The sequence below is a fragment of the Mauremys mutica genome, chromosome 11 (genome assembly GCF_020497125.1).
Source record: "Mauremys mutica isolate MM-2020 ecotype Southern chromosome 11, ASM2049712v1, whole genome shotgun sequence".
In the NCBI taxonomy this organism is placed as follows: Eukaryota; Metazoa; Chordata; order Testudines; family Geoemydidae; genus Mauremys; species Mauremys mutica.
In genome coordinates, this window is record NC_059082.1 from 73,515,993 (window position 1) to 73,533,598 (window position 17,606).

At 38.6% G+C, this 17,606-nt stretch overlaps 1 protein-coding gene across 11 annotated transcripts in view; it reads left to right on the top strand.

Annotated features, from left to right (window-relative positions):
- The window catches only part of SUN1 (Sad1 and UNC84 domain containing 1), a 58,981-nt gene extending 42,237 nt beyond the window's left edge, over positions 1-16,744 (top strand). For all 11 annotated transcript variants that reach the window (XM_044979203.1, XM_044979198.1, XM_044979196.1 and 8 more), the window contains 7 exons: positions 1,598-1,736; positions 3,943-4,197; positions 9,597-9,681; positions 10,218-10,333; positions 13,083-13,250; positions 13,967-14,059; positions 14,849-16,744. In XM_044979203.1, coding sequence (XP_044835138.1) covers positions 1,598-1,736; positions 3,943-4,197; positions 9,597-9,681; positions 10,218-10,333; positions 13,083-13,250; positions 13,967-14,059; positions 14,849-14,962 — 970 coding nt within the window. In that variant the 3' untranslated portion in view covers positions 14,963-16,744. The remainder of the gene's footprint in view (positions 1-1,597; positions 1,737-3,942; positions 4,198-9,596; positions 9,682-10,217; positions 10,334-13,082; positions 13,251-13,966; positions 14,060-14,848) is intronic.
- Positions 16,745-17,606: the final 862 nt, after the last annotated feature.

Genomic DNA, 17,606 nt, shown 5'->3' on the forward strand with positions numbered 1-17,606 from the left:
TAAGCACCTTTATTTCTCTAGAAGAGTTCGAGGCATACATTCACTATCACTCTAAGTGGGTGAGTGGGGCTGGCCAGAGGAAAAAAAAAATTGTATTTGCCAGAAAAAAATCTGAGGTTTTGGTATTTGGTTTCATTCTGCATTGGGATGAAACCAAGGCCTTTAGGGAAAAAATGAGACCCTGACCAATCTCTCCAAAATCTCCTCTGTTGGCGCTTTTCCACTCTGTATGAATAATATTGAGGCAAAGAGAGACTGACTGTAAAGCAGTGGTTTGGACACTAATCTGTGATGTGGGAAACCCATATACAAGTCCTTGTTCTGAATCAGGAAGAATAAGAACTTGAAGCTGAGGATCCAACATCCTAGATGAATGCCAAATCCACTGGGGTACTGACTAATGCAGGGTGGGTGTCTCTTGTTTTTTGGCTAGAATTTCCATCCTAGATCTGAGAAGTTTTTCCTGACAAAAATTTTGTCAAAATTTAACTTGTTTCCACAAAAAGCTTCGGTTTTGAGTAACTGGCATTTTTTGACAAACATCTTAACAAAAAATTCCTGACAGCTCCCAAGAGTGAGGATTTTTGGAATTTTCTCAGAGACCACTTACTAAGTGGTAAGCAGTATACTTAAAATGTGTTAAGAGACAAGTTCTGATTCAAGGGACTCACAAAAATTCAATTTGTGTACCATCTTAATTTCATCTAAATTCAGTTTGTCAATCATCTTAATTTCTATTTTTGGATCACATGCTACACCTCTACCTTGATATAACACTGTCCTCGGGAGCCAAAAAATCTTACCGAGTTATAGGTGAAACCGTGTTATATTGAACTTGCTTTGATCCACCGAAGTGTGTGGCCCTGCCCCCCTGGAGCACTGCTTTACCCCGTTATATTCGAATTCGTGTTATATTGGGTCGCGTTATATTGGGGTAGAGTTGTACTAGGACAGAGCAGCATTTTTCTCCAAGACGCAACTATTTTGAAAAGAAATGGTGTGTTAGAATTGAGTGTACATCACTTTTAAATAAGAATTCAACTAATAAAATAGTTTTACAATGATATAGTTGATCTATTTTCCCTTATATAATTCCCATTGACCTAGTTTTGTCACATTTGTATTGCTTTGAAATACTTCTTGGAGGCCTGACTTAGCCATACTATAAGTTAGATGCTGAGTTTGATCTCCATTAACTAGTTTAAAATACTGTATACTCCATTAAAATAATATGGCAAATTCATGTAAAAAGACATCAACTCTGGTTCTATAGAAACCTTATAGAATCCCACAAACCTACCTAGGTAGTAATGCAATATTAGGACATAAGTAAAATCCCATAGATACTTAATTCTAGATTGGATCGACACTTTAGAATATATTGATTTAAAACAGATATTTAATATGACGATCTTTAAATAAATAAATATTAATTTGAAAGATCATGCATTAGTAGGATCACAGTCTATTTTTGGTTGTACCGTGAAGTTGTTCACTCTGTGTATTAGACAAGTGTCTTATTCTACCAAATTTTGATTTAATTTTGATTTTGTTCTGACCTCTTGCTCTTAAATTATGACTTTTTGGGGTTTACCAGTGGAAGTGATGAGCAAAACCAGCACCTTTTATCCAAGGTTAAACAACTAGAACTAGAGTTGGCTCTCATGAAGGCAGAACTGTTAACTCCACAAGGCTTGAAGACCTGCTATGAGAAAGTAGATACAATTCATGAAAAAGTAAGTTCTACGGTTGACTCACTATAAAACTCTTGCCTTTGTCCACTTATGCAATTTTCAGTGGAGTCTCCACACGAAATACACTCTACTCACATTTGTTTGATTACACTGGGAAAAAAAACTTTCAAAAGACAACAGTATGTTAATTTTAACAGTAATGATGATTTTTTTGAAGTAGCAAGTACTAATCTTACTAGACACTTATACATAACAATGGATAAACCTAAATCTTAAATGGAACTAAAAGCACAGAGGGTAAATCTATTACACTGGTTTTGTGTATAGTATATACTCTAGTGTAGTAATTGGCATATGTTTATCTGTGTCCAGCTAATTTGTACAAATATAGAAATGCAATAAAATACAGTTGTAAAGCAATAGTTCAACTGAATTGGTTTAAGTAATGTATAAATATAGCACCTCTTTCTTCATTTCTTCATTTGCAGCATTAAATCTGTAATTGTAAATTGGAACATGAGAGAACTGACATAAGGGAGGTAATGTGGGTTTGTGATGTCTGTTCCATAGTTATTAAAAGGCCATTAAATACTTACTCATTTGGTTGCTCTCAGGCACATGACCTCCCACATCAGAATCTAGGCTCCTATTCCATTGACAGTGGAGTTCATCTCAAAATAATTGATATAACGTTGGAAGTGTTTAAAAACTCATCTGACTACCTATCAGATATGAAATTGAAGAATATGTGGTTAACGCAGCTTTGAATCCACACTTGTGAAATATTCATCAATCTTCATATGTATTGTTGTTGAAGTCAAGCTCTGCATTTCAGAAAAAACATTTCAGCCTGGCTGCATGCACTTAGCACTTCCTTTTTGTTGGCCTTCATGGTGCCTCCTTTAAGGAATCTAGTGGCCAGCATAAAAGATTGTAAAGTGTATCTGAGCCCTGAAGATGTAAATTGAGCATAGTTTGCTAGCAATTTGTAAGACATTTATTTCACTGCCAGATCAAGTGACCGATTTGGATCTCCTTAGTTTTTTGAGTTGTTGAGCAATCTGGATTTCATATAGATGTGAAGAGTTTTTTTCTCTCAAGATGATCAAACAGCTTTAGCACCAAAATACAACCTACAATACATAACTTGTTTCCTGGTTTAATGCACATTTCTTGAAATAGTTGCTTGTGGTAACTTAGCCTGACTTTCTGTACTTATGATTTTAAAAGGGAAGATGGGAATTCTTTATTCACAGACTTCCATATTTAGTTTGTCTAATTCAGTGTTACGGTTTTGTTTTGTTCTCAATATTTTTACTTCAGTCTTCAAACCATTTACGAAACTATTAATCTGTTTGTTCAGATTAAGGACCTTTTTACATTTGTCTCTTACACTGTTAATTCCAGAGGGGCGGGGTGGTGGTTTCAGTGGGAGTACAGGAAGATATTTGTGGAGCAGAAAGGACTGATTAGGTGGCAGTATTCTCTCATACCTGTTTGATCTCATTTATGATTCTGCATGTAGAAAAGGGGTCTAGTATATTCTTTTTGTTGTATGTCATTTTAGGTAATTTTGATAATACTTATTTGGATAGGCCATTCTGTGTAGAGCTTAATTTGTCTGCTGACTTCTTCTTTTGTAAAAACGAATGCCTTTCACATATTCTCTGGCTACGTATTTACACAGCCTCTGAATAGCTTCTTGAGGTCCTCATAACTCAATCTACTTATTGGGATTAAAATAAGGTGACAAGATTAAGTTGACAAAAGAATACTTCACAATATCACTACATTTTAACAGAGACCACCATGTCATATGTGCTTGCAGTAGTGAATAATAGTGAGGCGCACACAAGAAACTGAAATTGATATAACCAGAAAAGTTTGTTAACATAACTAATAACTTTTTGGCAGTAGTTTGACAAGTCAGGGTATGTGTTAGACTCCTTTAGGTTCTTCTCTCCCCACCCCACCAGTTGTTCCAAAGAGTTCATGTCCTGTGTTACAAGATTCCTCTCCCACCCACTCCCCAAAGGCATACTATGCCAATAGAGGAGTTTTTACTGAAGTGCTTTACAAAGATGGAGATATATGAAAGCTACATTTATTTGCAGCTCTGAAAAACTTAAGGATTTTAAGCATACCGGTTACACAACTGTTCATTTTATTACTTCAAATGATTTGAAGATTAAATTATTTTGAAAGAGTATCCAAATAGTAACTGTTACCTATTGATGGATTTTACTAGGTAGATGCCCAGGTCAAAGAATCTGTCAAACTTATGTTTTTTGGTGACCAACAAGAAGACTTTTCTGAATCACTACTCCAATGGCTAACATCCAAATTTGTGAGCAAGAGCGACCTGCAGGTTTTGTTAAGAGATCTAGAGCTTCAAATCCTCAAGAATATTACTCTCCACATGTCTATTACAAACCAAAAGCCAACCTCTGAAGTAGTAACAAGTGCAGTAAATAATGCAGTGATTTCTGGCATCACAGAAGCGGTAAGCATTCTAAAATAAATGTTGAACAGTTTGGCTCGTAACTTTATAGCTATTGTTACGTAGGGTAAAAGTTGTTTTTAAAGGATTTTATTACAGTACATAGTTTGTCATGTCTAAATATAACAAGGTAATGAAATTTGTTTCAAATAGGAAGTTTGAGGGAGATTAGAAATTTAATGGCAGTTAAGAAAAATCATCTAAAATGCATTGAAATTGTGCTTCATATAATACCTAACGTGCTGTGAAAGATTTCACTTTGGTTTTCCACTGTTTCAGAAGGAATTTAAATAAGAGGTTATATCTTTTGATTGTGGACAGCACTATTTGGGTGCACATGTTGCCCCAAAATAACATCCTTATTTTTTTTTGTGGTGATACAACTTAGGCCTGGTCTACACTACAAAATTAGGTCGATGTAAGTCACTTGTGCAAATTGGTTGATGCAATATATCTATGCTCAAATTTGTCTCCAGCTGACGTAAATGCCCTGTTAAAGTGACGCCATAAATCCACCTCCATGAATGACATTGAGACACAGTTGACCTACTGAGATAAATGCAGTGCGAGTGTAGACACTGCATGATATGTCAATCCTAACAGTACTCCAATAGCTGTCTCACAATGCCTAATAGTGACTGCCTGGGACCCACTGCCCAGGGCTTACAGAGACTGGAATCTACCTTCCAACTTACAGTACCTCACTTTATTTTTGAAATGCCTTTTCCTGATTGCCCCGCTTGGCAAGCACATCTAGCAGTTCTCCCTTGTTGTGTGTAACTGCCCTAACAACTATGTCAGCTCCGCACACCAGATATGCTCATGTCTGGAGTAGACAAGAGGTATTTGATCTCCTGGGCCTGTGTGGAAAAGAGGCTGTTCAAACAGCTATGGACCAGCCACAGAAATGTGAAAAAATTGCATGGGGGATGCAGGCAATGGCGCATGACAGGGATGAGCAGCGGTGCCACATGAAAGTGAAAGAACTGCAGCAGGCATACCACAAGGCCAAGAAGGCCAACGTTTGATCTGGTGCTGAGCCACAGGCCTCCTACTTTTACAACAAGCTGGATGTCATGCTTGGCAGAGTTCCCACCAGCACCCTGCAGACCACCATAGATACCTCGGAGGAGCCTGAGACAGAGACCTAGTCTGAACAATGAGGAGGAGTCGGGAGACATGGCAAGGTTGGGGTCCAGCTATGCCATGAGACAGGACCTGTTTGAGACTACACTTCAGTCTGGCCAGTCCCATCAGCCAAGCACCGATGAACCTGGTGAAGGGAAAGGAACCTTGTGTAAGTGTGTGCATGCATTTTCCCTTACAGTGTTTTAAACTTAAAGATGGAGACCAGCCCATCCCCAAGTAAACAAGGCATAGGCATCTTTTATTTTCATTGTTTCACTCTTATGAGAAGAGGTAGCAGTACAACAAACAGAGGTAGAGTTGGTATCTGGATTTCATTCCCCTGTTTGGTTAGGCGGGTGTGGGAGAGGAGAGAGAGAGAGCAGTTTATGTACATAGAGGTGTCCCTTGTATCCTCTAGAGAGATCTCAATGACACTTACATGGATATACTCAGCAGTTATCCCCCAAAGGTTTCTAGGGGTGGCTGTCTTTTTTTATTCCTCCGTGGTAGGACACTTACCCACACACCTCCGCAAGGAGTTCTCCTAGCACAGTTGCAGTAAACAGGCTAGCAGCATATGAACCCAGGTGGCTTTGGGATGACAGCAGCAGCTATGCTCTCTCTGCCTTTGTTACTCTGAGAAGTGAGATAATCTAAAATCACCACCGCCTGTTGAAAATAGTGCCAATCTTTAGCACTGTTGTCCTATATTCGTATCCATGGAGAAAGGGATTGAAATTTTGTTTCATGCAGGGGCGGCTCCAGGCCCCAGCACGCCAAGCGCGTGCTTGGGGCGGCAAGCCGCAGGGGGCGCTCTGCCGGCGCCGTGAGAGCGGCAGGCAGGCTGCCTTCCATGGCTTGCCTGCGGAGGGTCCGCAGGTCCCGCGGCTTCGGAGAACCTCCCGCAGGCGTGCTTGCGGTGGGTCCGCGGGACCAGCGGACCCTCCGCAGGCAAACCGCCGGAGGCAGCCTGCCTGCCGTGCTTGGGGCGGCAAAATCCCTAGAGCCGCCCCTGGTTTCATGCAACCAAAAATCTTAGTGCCTGCCTCCCCACATCCCTCCTTTGCCCCTGCTGAGCCATACGCACCATGGCTGAGGCTGGAGAGCAGTGCTGTGTGGAGGTACTCCACAGCTAAAGTGTCAATAAGCATCTCTTAAAAAAATGTATGGGAATAAGGGCAGGGGATTTTGAAACTTGTATCTATTCCTTTCTGTTGTAACTGTAAATCCAATTATACATATCTGTGTTTCATCTGTAGCTGCTGCCATTGTGGTCTCCACCACACCACTGGAACCCTGAGGAGAAGAAAGAAGAGGGCTAGTGAGATCCTGTGAGCCACTGATGAATCAGACTGCAAACAAAAGGCCTGTTTGGCCAACATGGCAGACGACATGGAGATGGACAGAGAGGACAGGAGAAAATGGAGAAAGATCCAGGAATCCCCACAGGAAAAGGAGAGAGCTTCTCAGGCAGCGCAAACAAATGCTGCAGACTCTGGTTGACCTACAAGTCCAGTAATCACCAACTCCTCACCCTTTGCAGTCCCTGGAGATCTCCATGGTGGCAGCTTCCCGTGTGCCCCAACATTCCACCTGGCATCCTGGGCCCTATCCCTACCACTCCATGCTGGTGGATAGTAAGGAAAACTACGGCTTCACATACACTGTCCTGAGAGCCACAGTTGCTTTACGTGTAGCCAGAATAGACTGCACCTGTGCACTGAAAAGGACAGAAATGTTTGCTGTCTTTCTAATTTTAAAATTCTGTTTTGTTAATATATGTAAGAAGTTTGTATTGTATTGGTCCTTTGTTATCTGCACATTGGTTATTTTGCACTGTCACTCAATACATTTCTCTCTCTATATTTTTTAAAATAAATTCAGTTCACCGTTCCCACTGCAGAATTCATAGTGGTACTCCACAACAAAGAGTCCTGGGCACCGTAAAGACTAACAGATGTATTGGAGCATAAGCTTTCGTAGGTGAATACCCACTTTGTCAGACACATGGTACTCAAGCACTCTGTACTTGTAAGTTTATGGCACCACAGAACTCATATATTCAACAAAACACTTAGTCATATGTGTAAATATACAGCAAGCCGCATGTAATTCATAGGTTCACTAAAAGACAGTGTAATATTTATAAATGTACCCCTAGCACTACACAATTCCTAACTGGCCCTACTGGTTTGGGGGCTCAGCACAGTCCATTAATGTGGCTGACTATTAAAGTGCTCTTTCAAAGCCATCTACAACCGCATAGTTCCACATTAAGTCTTGCTGTTCAAACTCAGCAGACAGCCACTCCACCTCCACCCTGGCAGCAACTTTCCCCTTTGCCTCAGAAATATTATACAAGGTACAGCAAGCAGCTATAACCTTTTTTTTTTTTCCCCCTGAAATTTAGTATTGGAAGTAAACACACCTATGTTCCTTCAATCTACCAAAAGCACATTCAAGTGTCCTTCTCTAAGTACTGAGCTGGTAGTTAAATCTTTCTTCTGTGCTGTCAAGGTGGCTCTTCATGAACCATGGGAACAAGGGGTAGGCAGGGTCCTCCAGTATCGCTATTGGCATGTTAGTATTGCCAATGGTGATTTGCTGGTTGGGAAAGAATATCTGTTTTCTGCTTTCTGAACAGTCCTATGTTCTTAAAGATGTGAGTGTCATACACCTTCCCTGACCAACCCCCATTGATATCAGTGGAGCATCCTTGGTGATCCATCAACACATGCATAGCCATAGAAAAGTAAGCCTTTTCTATGGATGTACTCTGTGTGGCAAGGTGGGCTGGTCCCAAAATAGGGATATGCATGCCAACTATCGCCCCACTGCAGTTTTGGGAACCCTACTGCTTCAAATCCATCCACTGTGCCCTGTACATTGCTGAGAGTCAGTACTGCATAGCTGGACACTATTAATGGCCCCCAATGTGGATTTTCTAAGTCCAAAATGATTTCCCACTGACCAGTAGTAATACAGCATAGAAAGTTTCCAATTGTGATTGCCATTCACTTCTCAACTGTAAGTGCAGCTCTTATTCTGCTCCCTGCGTTGGAGGGCTGGGGCAGGGTTGGCGCACAGATCCACATATGTGACCTTTTACATTTGAAAGTTCTGCAACTACTGCATCTTGTCCTAAACCTGCATTGCAAAGCTATCTCACCAGTCAGTGCTTGGTCTCAGGCCCAGAAGGGGCGCTCCACTTTCTGCAGCTGCTCCGTGAACACCACCAACAGCCTTGAATTGATTTTCACTATGAAGAAATCGTCATGTCCCCAAGTATTGCAGTTCTTTCTCCGAGTCTGCAGATACTGGAAGATCTTGCATCCTATATTTGCAACATTGCAACATTCATAAGGACAGTGAAGAGCTGTGTGGGCTCCATGCTTTTGCAGATGTGGAAAAGGGCTGGGTGGGTTTGTGGAATTCTTTTTAAAAAAAAAAAAAAAAAAAAACATGAAGATTACAAATATTGATGGCATTATGGGATGGAGAAAGTTGCATGCAGGAACTTGACCTCTCGCTCCCAGAGGTCCCTGCATCATTCATTTCTACTCCACAACATGTGAAAATTTTCCAAAAAGATTTTAGCTGTGTGGCAGTGTGGGGGGCACACTGGGATGCCTACCGGTGGTGCACTGCACTCTGCTGTGACGCAAGCACTCCTGAGTACATGCAGCGCAGACACAAGCAGCCAGGTATGCACGAGCAGTGTACTAACATTGGCAGCTGTATGCTGATGTTTGTATCAACCAGAATTTGTAGTGTAGACGTGGCCTTATGCTTCAGTCAGCAGTTTCCTCTGGTGAACTGTTAATTTGGTAGTTGCAATAGACTTTCTAGTCTTGTTACTTAGAAACACTATTTTTCCTGTCCTAAAACAAGTAGCCACATTGGATGCAATAAAGAAAAGTAAATTCCATTACCCTTTATGATCTGTAATGCCTGCCAAACTATGCTATCTTGGGAGCTGAGAAAGATCCAAAGTATAAAGAAAAATAAAAGATAATCTAAATGGAGAGAAGACTGAGACTTACAGAAACGCCATTCAGCGTAACCTAGTGTCATAATCATAGTCTGACTACCACTCATAAAAAATTGGCTAATGTATCTTAAAGATACTGGTTCGAAAGATTCTGTGATTATAGTACAATTTTAATTAAAATGTTTATGCTATCTTAGTTAATAAAGACTGTTGAATGCATGTATATCTAATATCAAACCTGTTTTTCTTTTTCCATACTGTCTCTCTTCCCTTATATCTGTAGCAAGCACGCATTATTGTAAATAATGCATTGAAACTTTATTCTCAAGACAAGACTGGTATGGTGGACTTTGCTTTAGAATCTGGAGGTAAATATAGCAGAAAAGCTGTAAATAGATCAGTCTGCTATTTGCAGCAATGTAATCTGAGTTGTCAGTTTTTACAGTTAATCAAGAATTGTGCAATGCTTGACAAACAATAGGAATACTATATATTTTGTATTATTTTTGTTGAGTTGGATGTTTATATGTTAATAGTATACACCATAAAAATGCATACAAACTTGACTCTGAACTCCTGGTTGCACTCTGGAAACGCACTATACTTGAAGTAAGACAGTATGACACAAGTTTGAAGACACTTTAAAAGAAAATACCGAGGGATAATTGAGTGAGAATAGCAATTTTGTATGGTATACATATTATGAACACAAACTTACTGAGAAAGTACATACCTATTCAGTTTTTTAAACCTCTTTTTCAAAAATACATTTTCATTTCAAACTGAAAATAGTACTTATATTCTGAGAAACATGCTACAATATTTTACTGAAAGCAAGATTAGTTACCTGATGAAAAATTAAACACTTCATTATTTGTGTTTTAACCTGACTTTTCTTTTGTAGGTGGCAGCATTCTGAGTACTCGCTGTTCTGAGACCTATGAGACCAAAACAGCTCTAATTAGTCTCTTTGGAATTCCTTTGTGGTATTTCTCTCAGTCTCCCAGAGTGGTAATCCAGGTAATTAAAAGCAGAATATACCTAAAATCCTGTTTTTGTTTGTATTTCTGTAGCACCGAGTCATGGACCAGGACCTCATTGTGCTATGAAAATTGTGTTTTAAAGCTACACTGTCAAGAAACTCTGGATACCAGAATTTTTCTTGAAATGGAAGATGCACCTGAAACTTCATTTTTGCTAATAGAGCCCAGTGCAGAGAGCCTACACAAGGCCTAGTCACCATTTAAATCATACTTAAGCCCTATTTGGAGGATTTAAAAGTGACTAAAGAGGTGCATAGGCCTTGTCCAGAGGGCCAGCCCAAGGAGAATTCACTCTAAAAATGAGAGAAATAAGCACCGGCTAAGGCCTGTCATTAGTGGTTTTGGGCACCTCCATTTTTTGGTTGTCTAGCTTAAAACATCTGGTTTTCAGAAATTTTCTGGGCGCGCAGCCTATGAAAATTACGCCTCTTTAGGAAGAATCAATTTCGGCGCCGAAAATCACACATCACTCTTGACAATATTGGCTCTAACTTTTATGTAGAACCCCAACTGCTAGGGAGGAGTACAAAAGAATAGTGGGACTAAGTCAGAAAGGGTAAGGCACAAAATTAGTTACACCTAATAAGGGACATAAGGCAATAAGAAGAGGTGTTTTTTAAATACATTAGGAGCAGTAGAAAGGCTAAGGAAAGTATAGGTCCTCTGCTTAGTGAGGAAAGAGCGCTAATAACTGATGACATCAAGAAGGTTGAGGTGTTTACTACCTATTTTGTTTGTCTTCCAAAAAAAGTCAAAGGTGACCAGATACTCAACACAGTATTAACAAGGGAAAAGGAACGCAGACCAAAACAGGGAAAGAACAGGTTAAAGAATATTTGTTACATGTATTCAAGTAAGCATCTCAACTCAAAAGTTCATGCTAGATTACTTAAGGAACTAGCTAAAGCAATCTTTGAACTGTTGTTCGTTATCTTGGAGAACTCCTAGAGGACAGGTGAGGTCCCAGAAGTCTGGAGAAGGGCAAACATAGCACCTGTCTTTAACAAAGAGAACCCTAGGAATTATAGATCAGTCAGCCTAACTTCAAAACTAGAAAGATACTGGAACAAATTATTAAACAATCAATTTGTTGTAAGCACCTAGAGGATAATAGGATGGATTTGTCAAGAACAAATCACATCAACCAACCTAATTTCTTTTTTCTACAGGTTTTCTGGCCTGGTGGATGGGGGGGAAGCAGTAGACATGATGTATCTTGATTTTTAGTAAGGCTTTTGATGCTGTCTCACAGGACATTCTCATAAGCAAACTAGGGAAACATGGTGTAGATTAATTTACCATAAGCAAGGTGCACAACTGGTTGTAAGACCATAATCAGAGTTATCAATGGTTCACTGTCAAACTGGGGGAATAATTGGCTAGGTGGTATTGCTGAAAAGGATCTGGGAGTTATAGTGGATCACAAATTGAATATCAACCTACAATGTGATGCAGTTGCAAAAAAAGCTAATATCATTCTGGGCTGTATTAACAGGAGTGTTATATTTAAGACACAGGAGGTAATTGTCCTGCTCTACTTAGCACTGGTGAGGCCTCAGCTGGAGTATTGTGTCCTATTCTGGATGCCACACTTTAGGAAAGATGTGGACAAATTGAAGAGAGTCCAGAGGAAAGCAACAAAAATTATCAAAGGTTTAGAAAACCTGACCCGTGAGGAAAGGTTAAAAAACCTGGACATGTTTAGCTTTGAGAAAAGAAGACTGAGGGGGGACCCAATGAGTCTTCAAATATGCTAAGGGCTGATATAAAGAGCACTATTGTCAATTGTTCTCCATGTCCAGTGATGGTAGGACAAGATATAATTGACTTAATCTGCACATGAAAAATTTAGGTTTGATATTAGGAACTAGAAGGGTAGTTAAGCTCTAGAAGAGGCTTCCCTGGAAAATTGTGGAATCCCCATAATTAATTTTTTAAGAACAGGTTGGACAACGTCCTGTCAGGAATGCTCTAGATTTGCTTGTTCCTGCCTCGGTATAACGGGCTGGACTTGACTTCTTGAGATCCCTTCCAGCCCTACATTTCTATGATTATATCAACAAAAATTGCTCTTGGCTTCCTCTTAACTTTTGCTTACTTATAGGCATATTGTATAACAATAATGCTATCTGGGGGTATAATTTAACTGTCAAAGTCGGTTTATTCACATATTCAGTGCTGTCCTTTATGTCTAACATCTAACTTGTTTCAGACTACTTTGAATACACAATATTAGGGGGTTCCCCCGCCACACAAAAGTGAGGAGTAACTTGTATTGTCAGCCTCTTGCACCAGAACACCTAGTACTAGCCACTGCAAAACATTTGAGAATAAAACATTCTTTCACTACTGAAAATACTTATCGGGTAGTTATGTTTTCTGTCTCTCTGTACAATGAATAATTTAAATCATACCTATAGTGCATGTTCTCTCAAATTTTTGAATCAAGAAAATGTCCATTCAACAATTGTAGAAAAATGAGAATTGATACTTTCTGGCCTTAATGCTGATATTAGAGGAGAAATATCTTGCTTCTTGCAAACAATGTTTTTTGATCTGGTACTTTACCCAAACTCTCTTAAATAGACATACCCTGTTTTTCGTGTAACAGGGTACAAAGTATAATCAGTGGTATAACCTAATCAAACTAAACTTTAATAACTCAAAATTCATTAGAATGTTTTACCAATATGTTCAATATTTATTTTCTCCCCTGCCCTCTTTAGCCTGACATGTATCCAGGAAACTGCTGGGCATTCAAAGGATCACAGGGATACCTTGTAGTTAGACTTTCTATGATGATCTACCCAACAGCCTTTGCATTAGAACATATACCAAAAACTCTTTCACCAACAGGAAATATCACAAGTGCTCCTAAGGATTTCTCAGTATATGTAAGTCTTTCTCTGGTAAAGTTAAGGTATTAAATGTTTTTCTCTGTTTGGATAATTTGAGTAGAACCGTTCACAATTTTAAATAGTTATTAGTGTAAAACAGCTCTATTTTAATATTTACATTTATTGCTCTTAAATTTACCTCCTTTTGTAGAGTTTTGAGATCTATGAATGAGAAATAATGTATACAAGCTAAGCATTTTTAAAAATTCTGTTTCTGTTTTTACTCATCTAGTTTAGTTTACAGAGAAGTGCATTAAAGCAAAGTAATCAAAACTTATTAAACTTGTGTGATGATTATCTAAAGTGATCTTTAAGTCCAAGCACTTTATGCCATCATAAAAGGAATGGATCATAATCCTTTCAGGCACTGTCATATAGCAGTAGTCTACAGCTGTATTGCACAGTCATGGTCCATTTTGACTTCTGGAAGCTTTGTTTTTATTTCCAGTTGACATGAAATATGTAAAAGAGCATTGGTACCCATCCCAGTCATCTTCAATCCCACCCTTTCCTTGTCCTACCTTTTTTTTTTCCTCATTCTTGTTATTCCTGGACAACCTTTATTTTCTACACAATGATAACTAGTGGTTGTACTGTCCGCCCCTGTTAAGAATGTGACACCCTATAACTGCAACCAAACTTAAGTTTTGTCATTCTGATTATCTGAAATTTGAAGGAAAAAAAAATAATTGAGGCTTAACTCTTGATGATAGGGTCTAGAAGATGAATATCAGGAAGAAGGTACCCTTCTAGGACAGTATGTCTATGATCAAGAAGGGGAGCCACTACAGATGTTTCAAGTGACGGTAAGCCCACATTAACAGAAAATATATAGCTGTTGCCAAAGCCACTTGACTTGCCTCTTGCAGTAGTAGCAGTAGTTTAATTTTAACACAGCTTTGATACATTTGCTGATGCCTTTCACTATCCGTGTGCTAGTATGCAAAATGCTAGCGTTCTGAAATGTGATTCTGATTTAACTCTTGCACTGATAACTGCAATAACTTAATGGAGTTATTCCTGACTTGCGCCATTGCAAATGAAGAGTCATTTTGGCATTTTTATTTTTGCCTTCCATAAAACGTGCATAATGAAGAATCTTTTAGTACCAGAAATTTGCAATATCCGTATTTAGTCAGTTGGACTACAGTTAAACTGGTCCCACCACACAGTGGATTAGATCAGTAACTTTCACTCAGTAAAACTATAGCACTGCTCATCTGAAATTCTCTGTGACCTGGAAAGTTACTATGGCTTATTTTAAAGGTTATTTTACTAAAGAAATCTTATTCTTGCTTTCAAGCTTTTAAATAAAAGCATTAAGAATTGTTCTACTTCATCTAGATCTCCAGTAGAGCATGGGAAGTCAAGCAAAGACAATGAAAATTTGATAGCTTGTGTAGCTTGCAAGAGATTATCCATAAATTATGATTACCTTTTGGGTATATAACTTAACTACTTAAGCAATTAATGATGTATGTAGTGTAGTGATTTGGCTGCTACTCTTAAACAACTTTAGGTGATCAACATCAGTTGTCTACAGAGAAAAATAAAGTGGCAAGTGATGTCTGATTTTTTTTTCATGTTTTTTTCAGAAGAAAAATGAAAATGCATTCCAGATAGTGGAGCTAAGAATTTTTTCTAATTGGGGCCATACAGAGTACACTTGTCTGTATCGGTTCAGAGTGCATGGAAAACCTACTGAATAAACTACTACACTACAGCTTTTTTGGTGTATATTTTCTGTTTGTATATATTGGAAAACCTAGAACACTGGAATCTTTAAAGGATGAGGATATGTGACATGTACTGCAGGATCAATACTCCTCTTCAATAAAATGCAGAAGACTGTCCGCAGAATTGTGTACAAACTCATACCTGCTCTGATGCTCAGCTTGTAATTGCCAGTCAGCTTTATATTTTAATGTGTCCATTCTGAGAAAAATATTGCATGCAAACTACTCTGGTTCAAAAGCCAAGTTGGCAAACAGGTGATACTTATTTTATTACATTTGAATGTACAGGTTTTTAAAGAAGCTATGCTTTCTGCAGCTAGAAATCAATTTTTAAAACAGGCCCCATCTGCACACTTCTATTACGCTGGTTCCCTATGTGAAAACGTATGAACACTTTTAAACACTAATTGTGGCTAATGTATGCTTTAATTGACCATGACTTTTGAACTTGTTGCTAGGCCCAAAAGGACTTCCTGAGTAGATGCAGAATATGAAACATGTTACTGTCAAGGAAAGTGAATGGACCCAAAAATAGTTTAAACATCAGAGGCATAAAAGTCTTTCCTTTAACATGGAACCATGCATTAATGTAAAAGTCAGGGTTGATTTTAAACCACTACAGTTATTTTAAGTTTTCTTCCTATTTAGTTTCCTTTTGACTTAGCTTGTTAGAATAATCGCTCAGTGTACTAACATTTACTGAGCAATCTAGTAGGCTTATCTCCTATACCAAGGTGAGAGTCTGGCTAATGGTCTGCAGATAAGACCAATTCAGAGCTCAAATTGCAAAGGCAAAATCTTGGTGTGCAGAAATCTCTCTTCAGCACAGGATTAATTGGGCTGGCTCACATTATAAGTGCTGCACTGTGGAAGCACTAAGTGAAAATAGGTTCCATGTCATAGACTCAACTTTTAATTTAAAAAAGCAATTCTGCAGTGAAGTAACTTGCAAAAGAGGTTCACACTCAATGCCACTATATTTAGATACCATTCCTTAGACAATGTTTCAATTTATATACCCTTAAAGTGGAGGATTCAATACCCATTGAAGAATGTTAGAGCAATGACTCTTAACAGCATTATCTTACTGCATTTAATTGGAACTTGCATTGTATTAACAGACTGCATTTTGCTAACAGACTGCTTGCACAGCTCTCCCTATGTAAATGCTCATTTTGTAATTTTATTTCTGAATGTTACTGGAAACCCTTTATAAACAAGATTCCTGAAAGACATTCATGTGAGAAATGTATCTTACTGTTGTAATGCATTTTATTGGGTCAACTTAATTACAGATGTGCTGTTATATTTTTCAGAAAGATGAATGATGGTGCTGACTGGTTTTCTGAATTAGAGTTCTGTATGTTGCACAATAGTCCTCAAATGTTTTAAAAAAATCTCCATAGAAAGAGTGTTTAAGTTCAGCTAGAAACAGAACCAATGGCCTATGCAGAAGAGCTAGATAAAACATGTACAGGTGTTTCATATAAGTTAAATATATAAATCAGAATTATCCTGTATAAATTGAAATTAGGAGCTGGGGTGGGAATATTTTGAATAACACTAACTTATTTTTAAAGAAGCAAGATAGGACTTTGTGCAATGTATTTTTGTAAATGCTTTTCAAAATATTTGTCTTGGTATTCTTTGCTGCCTCCAAACGGACAAGATGCTATTGAGATGTTTAAATAAAGAGTTTTAATTTTTGAAAGTGCATGTAATATTTGAAACAGGTAATAAAGTTTCTTTTCTGTATTTATGCTGAATCTGTTTGACTATTTGGGCTAAAATAACTAATGTAGGGTAACCGCTTTTAGAATAAATCAATTTTTCTACATCTTTAATAAGCAAATACATTTCAGCATAAAACTGAGGTGAAGTTAAGTCCAACTTTATTGTGAGGATATATCCCATAGCTGTGGTGAGAAAGGATGGTAAATGGACACAGGGCAGAGCAGTACTATATATAAATAAAAACATTTAATGTGGGAAATTCCTTCAGGAACTGCAGGGGGGGGGTAATCGTCTACTTTTCACTCTCTTCCTGCTCTCCAGAAAGCTCTGCCTTTTGCTTTCATTGTCTTCTGTCAAAAGGGATTTATGCATGCAGAAGAGAGGCAGACTTTGGTGATACATAAATTTCTGTCCCTTACGCCTGGTCTACACTACACAGGTCGACATAAGGCAACTTGTATCAACTTAATTATGTCATTGTCTACAGCCTTCCTCCTCCTGATGTGCCTTATTACACCAACATAACTCCACTTCCATGAGCTGTAAGGTGTACTCTGGATGTACCAAAAATTGTTTCAAAACTAGTTCTACTACTTAGAACTGTTCCTGAGAGCAAAAGCTTTAGTCTCCCAAGCATGAGACACTGCATTGTGGGAATTGAGGACTAGCTCAGCAACTGCAATACTTGTGGCTTTCTGCCCACTGTTAGAAGAAGCAATTCTAGGCTTACCTGGTTCAGACGGGCTTAGCTACTAAAGACATTGAGGTGTTGCAAACAATGCTTGTAAAACACCTCCAGTGGCTATTGTGTGTAGATGCAAGGCATTGCACAGGCACTATCAAATTACAGTATTAAAACAGTGCAATGTAAATAGGACCTTTT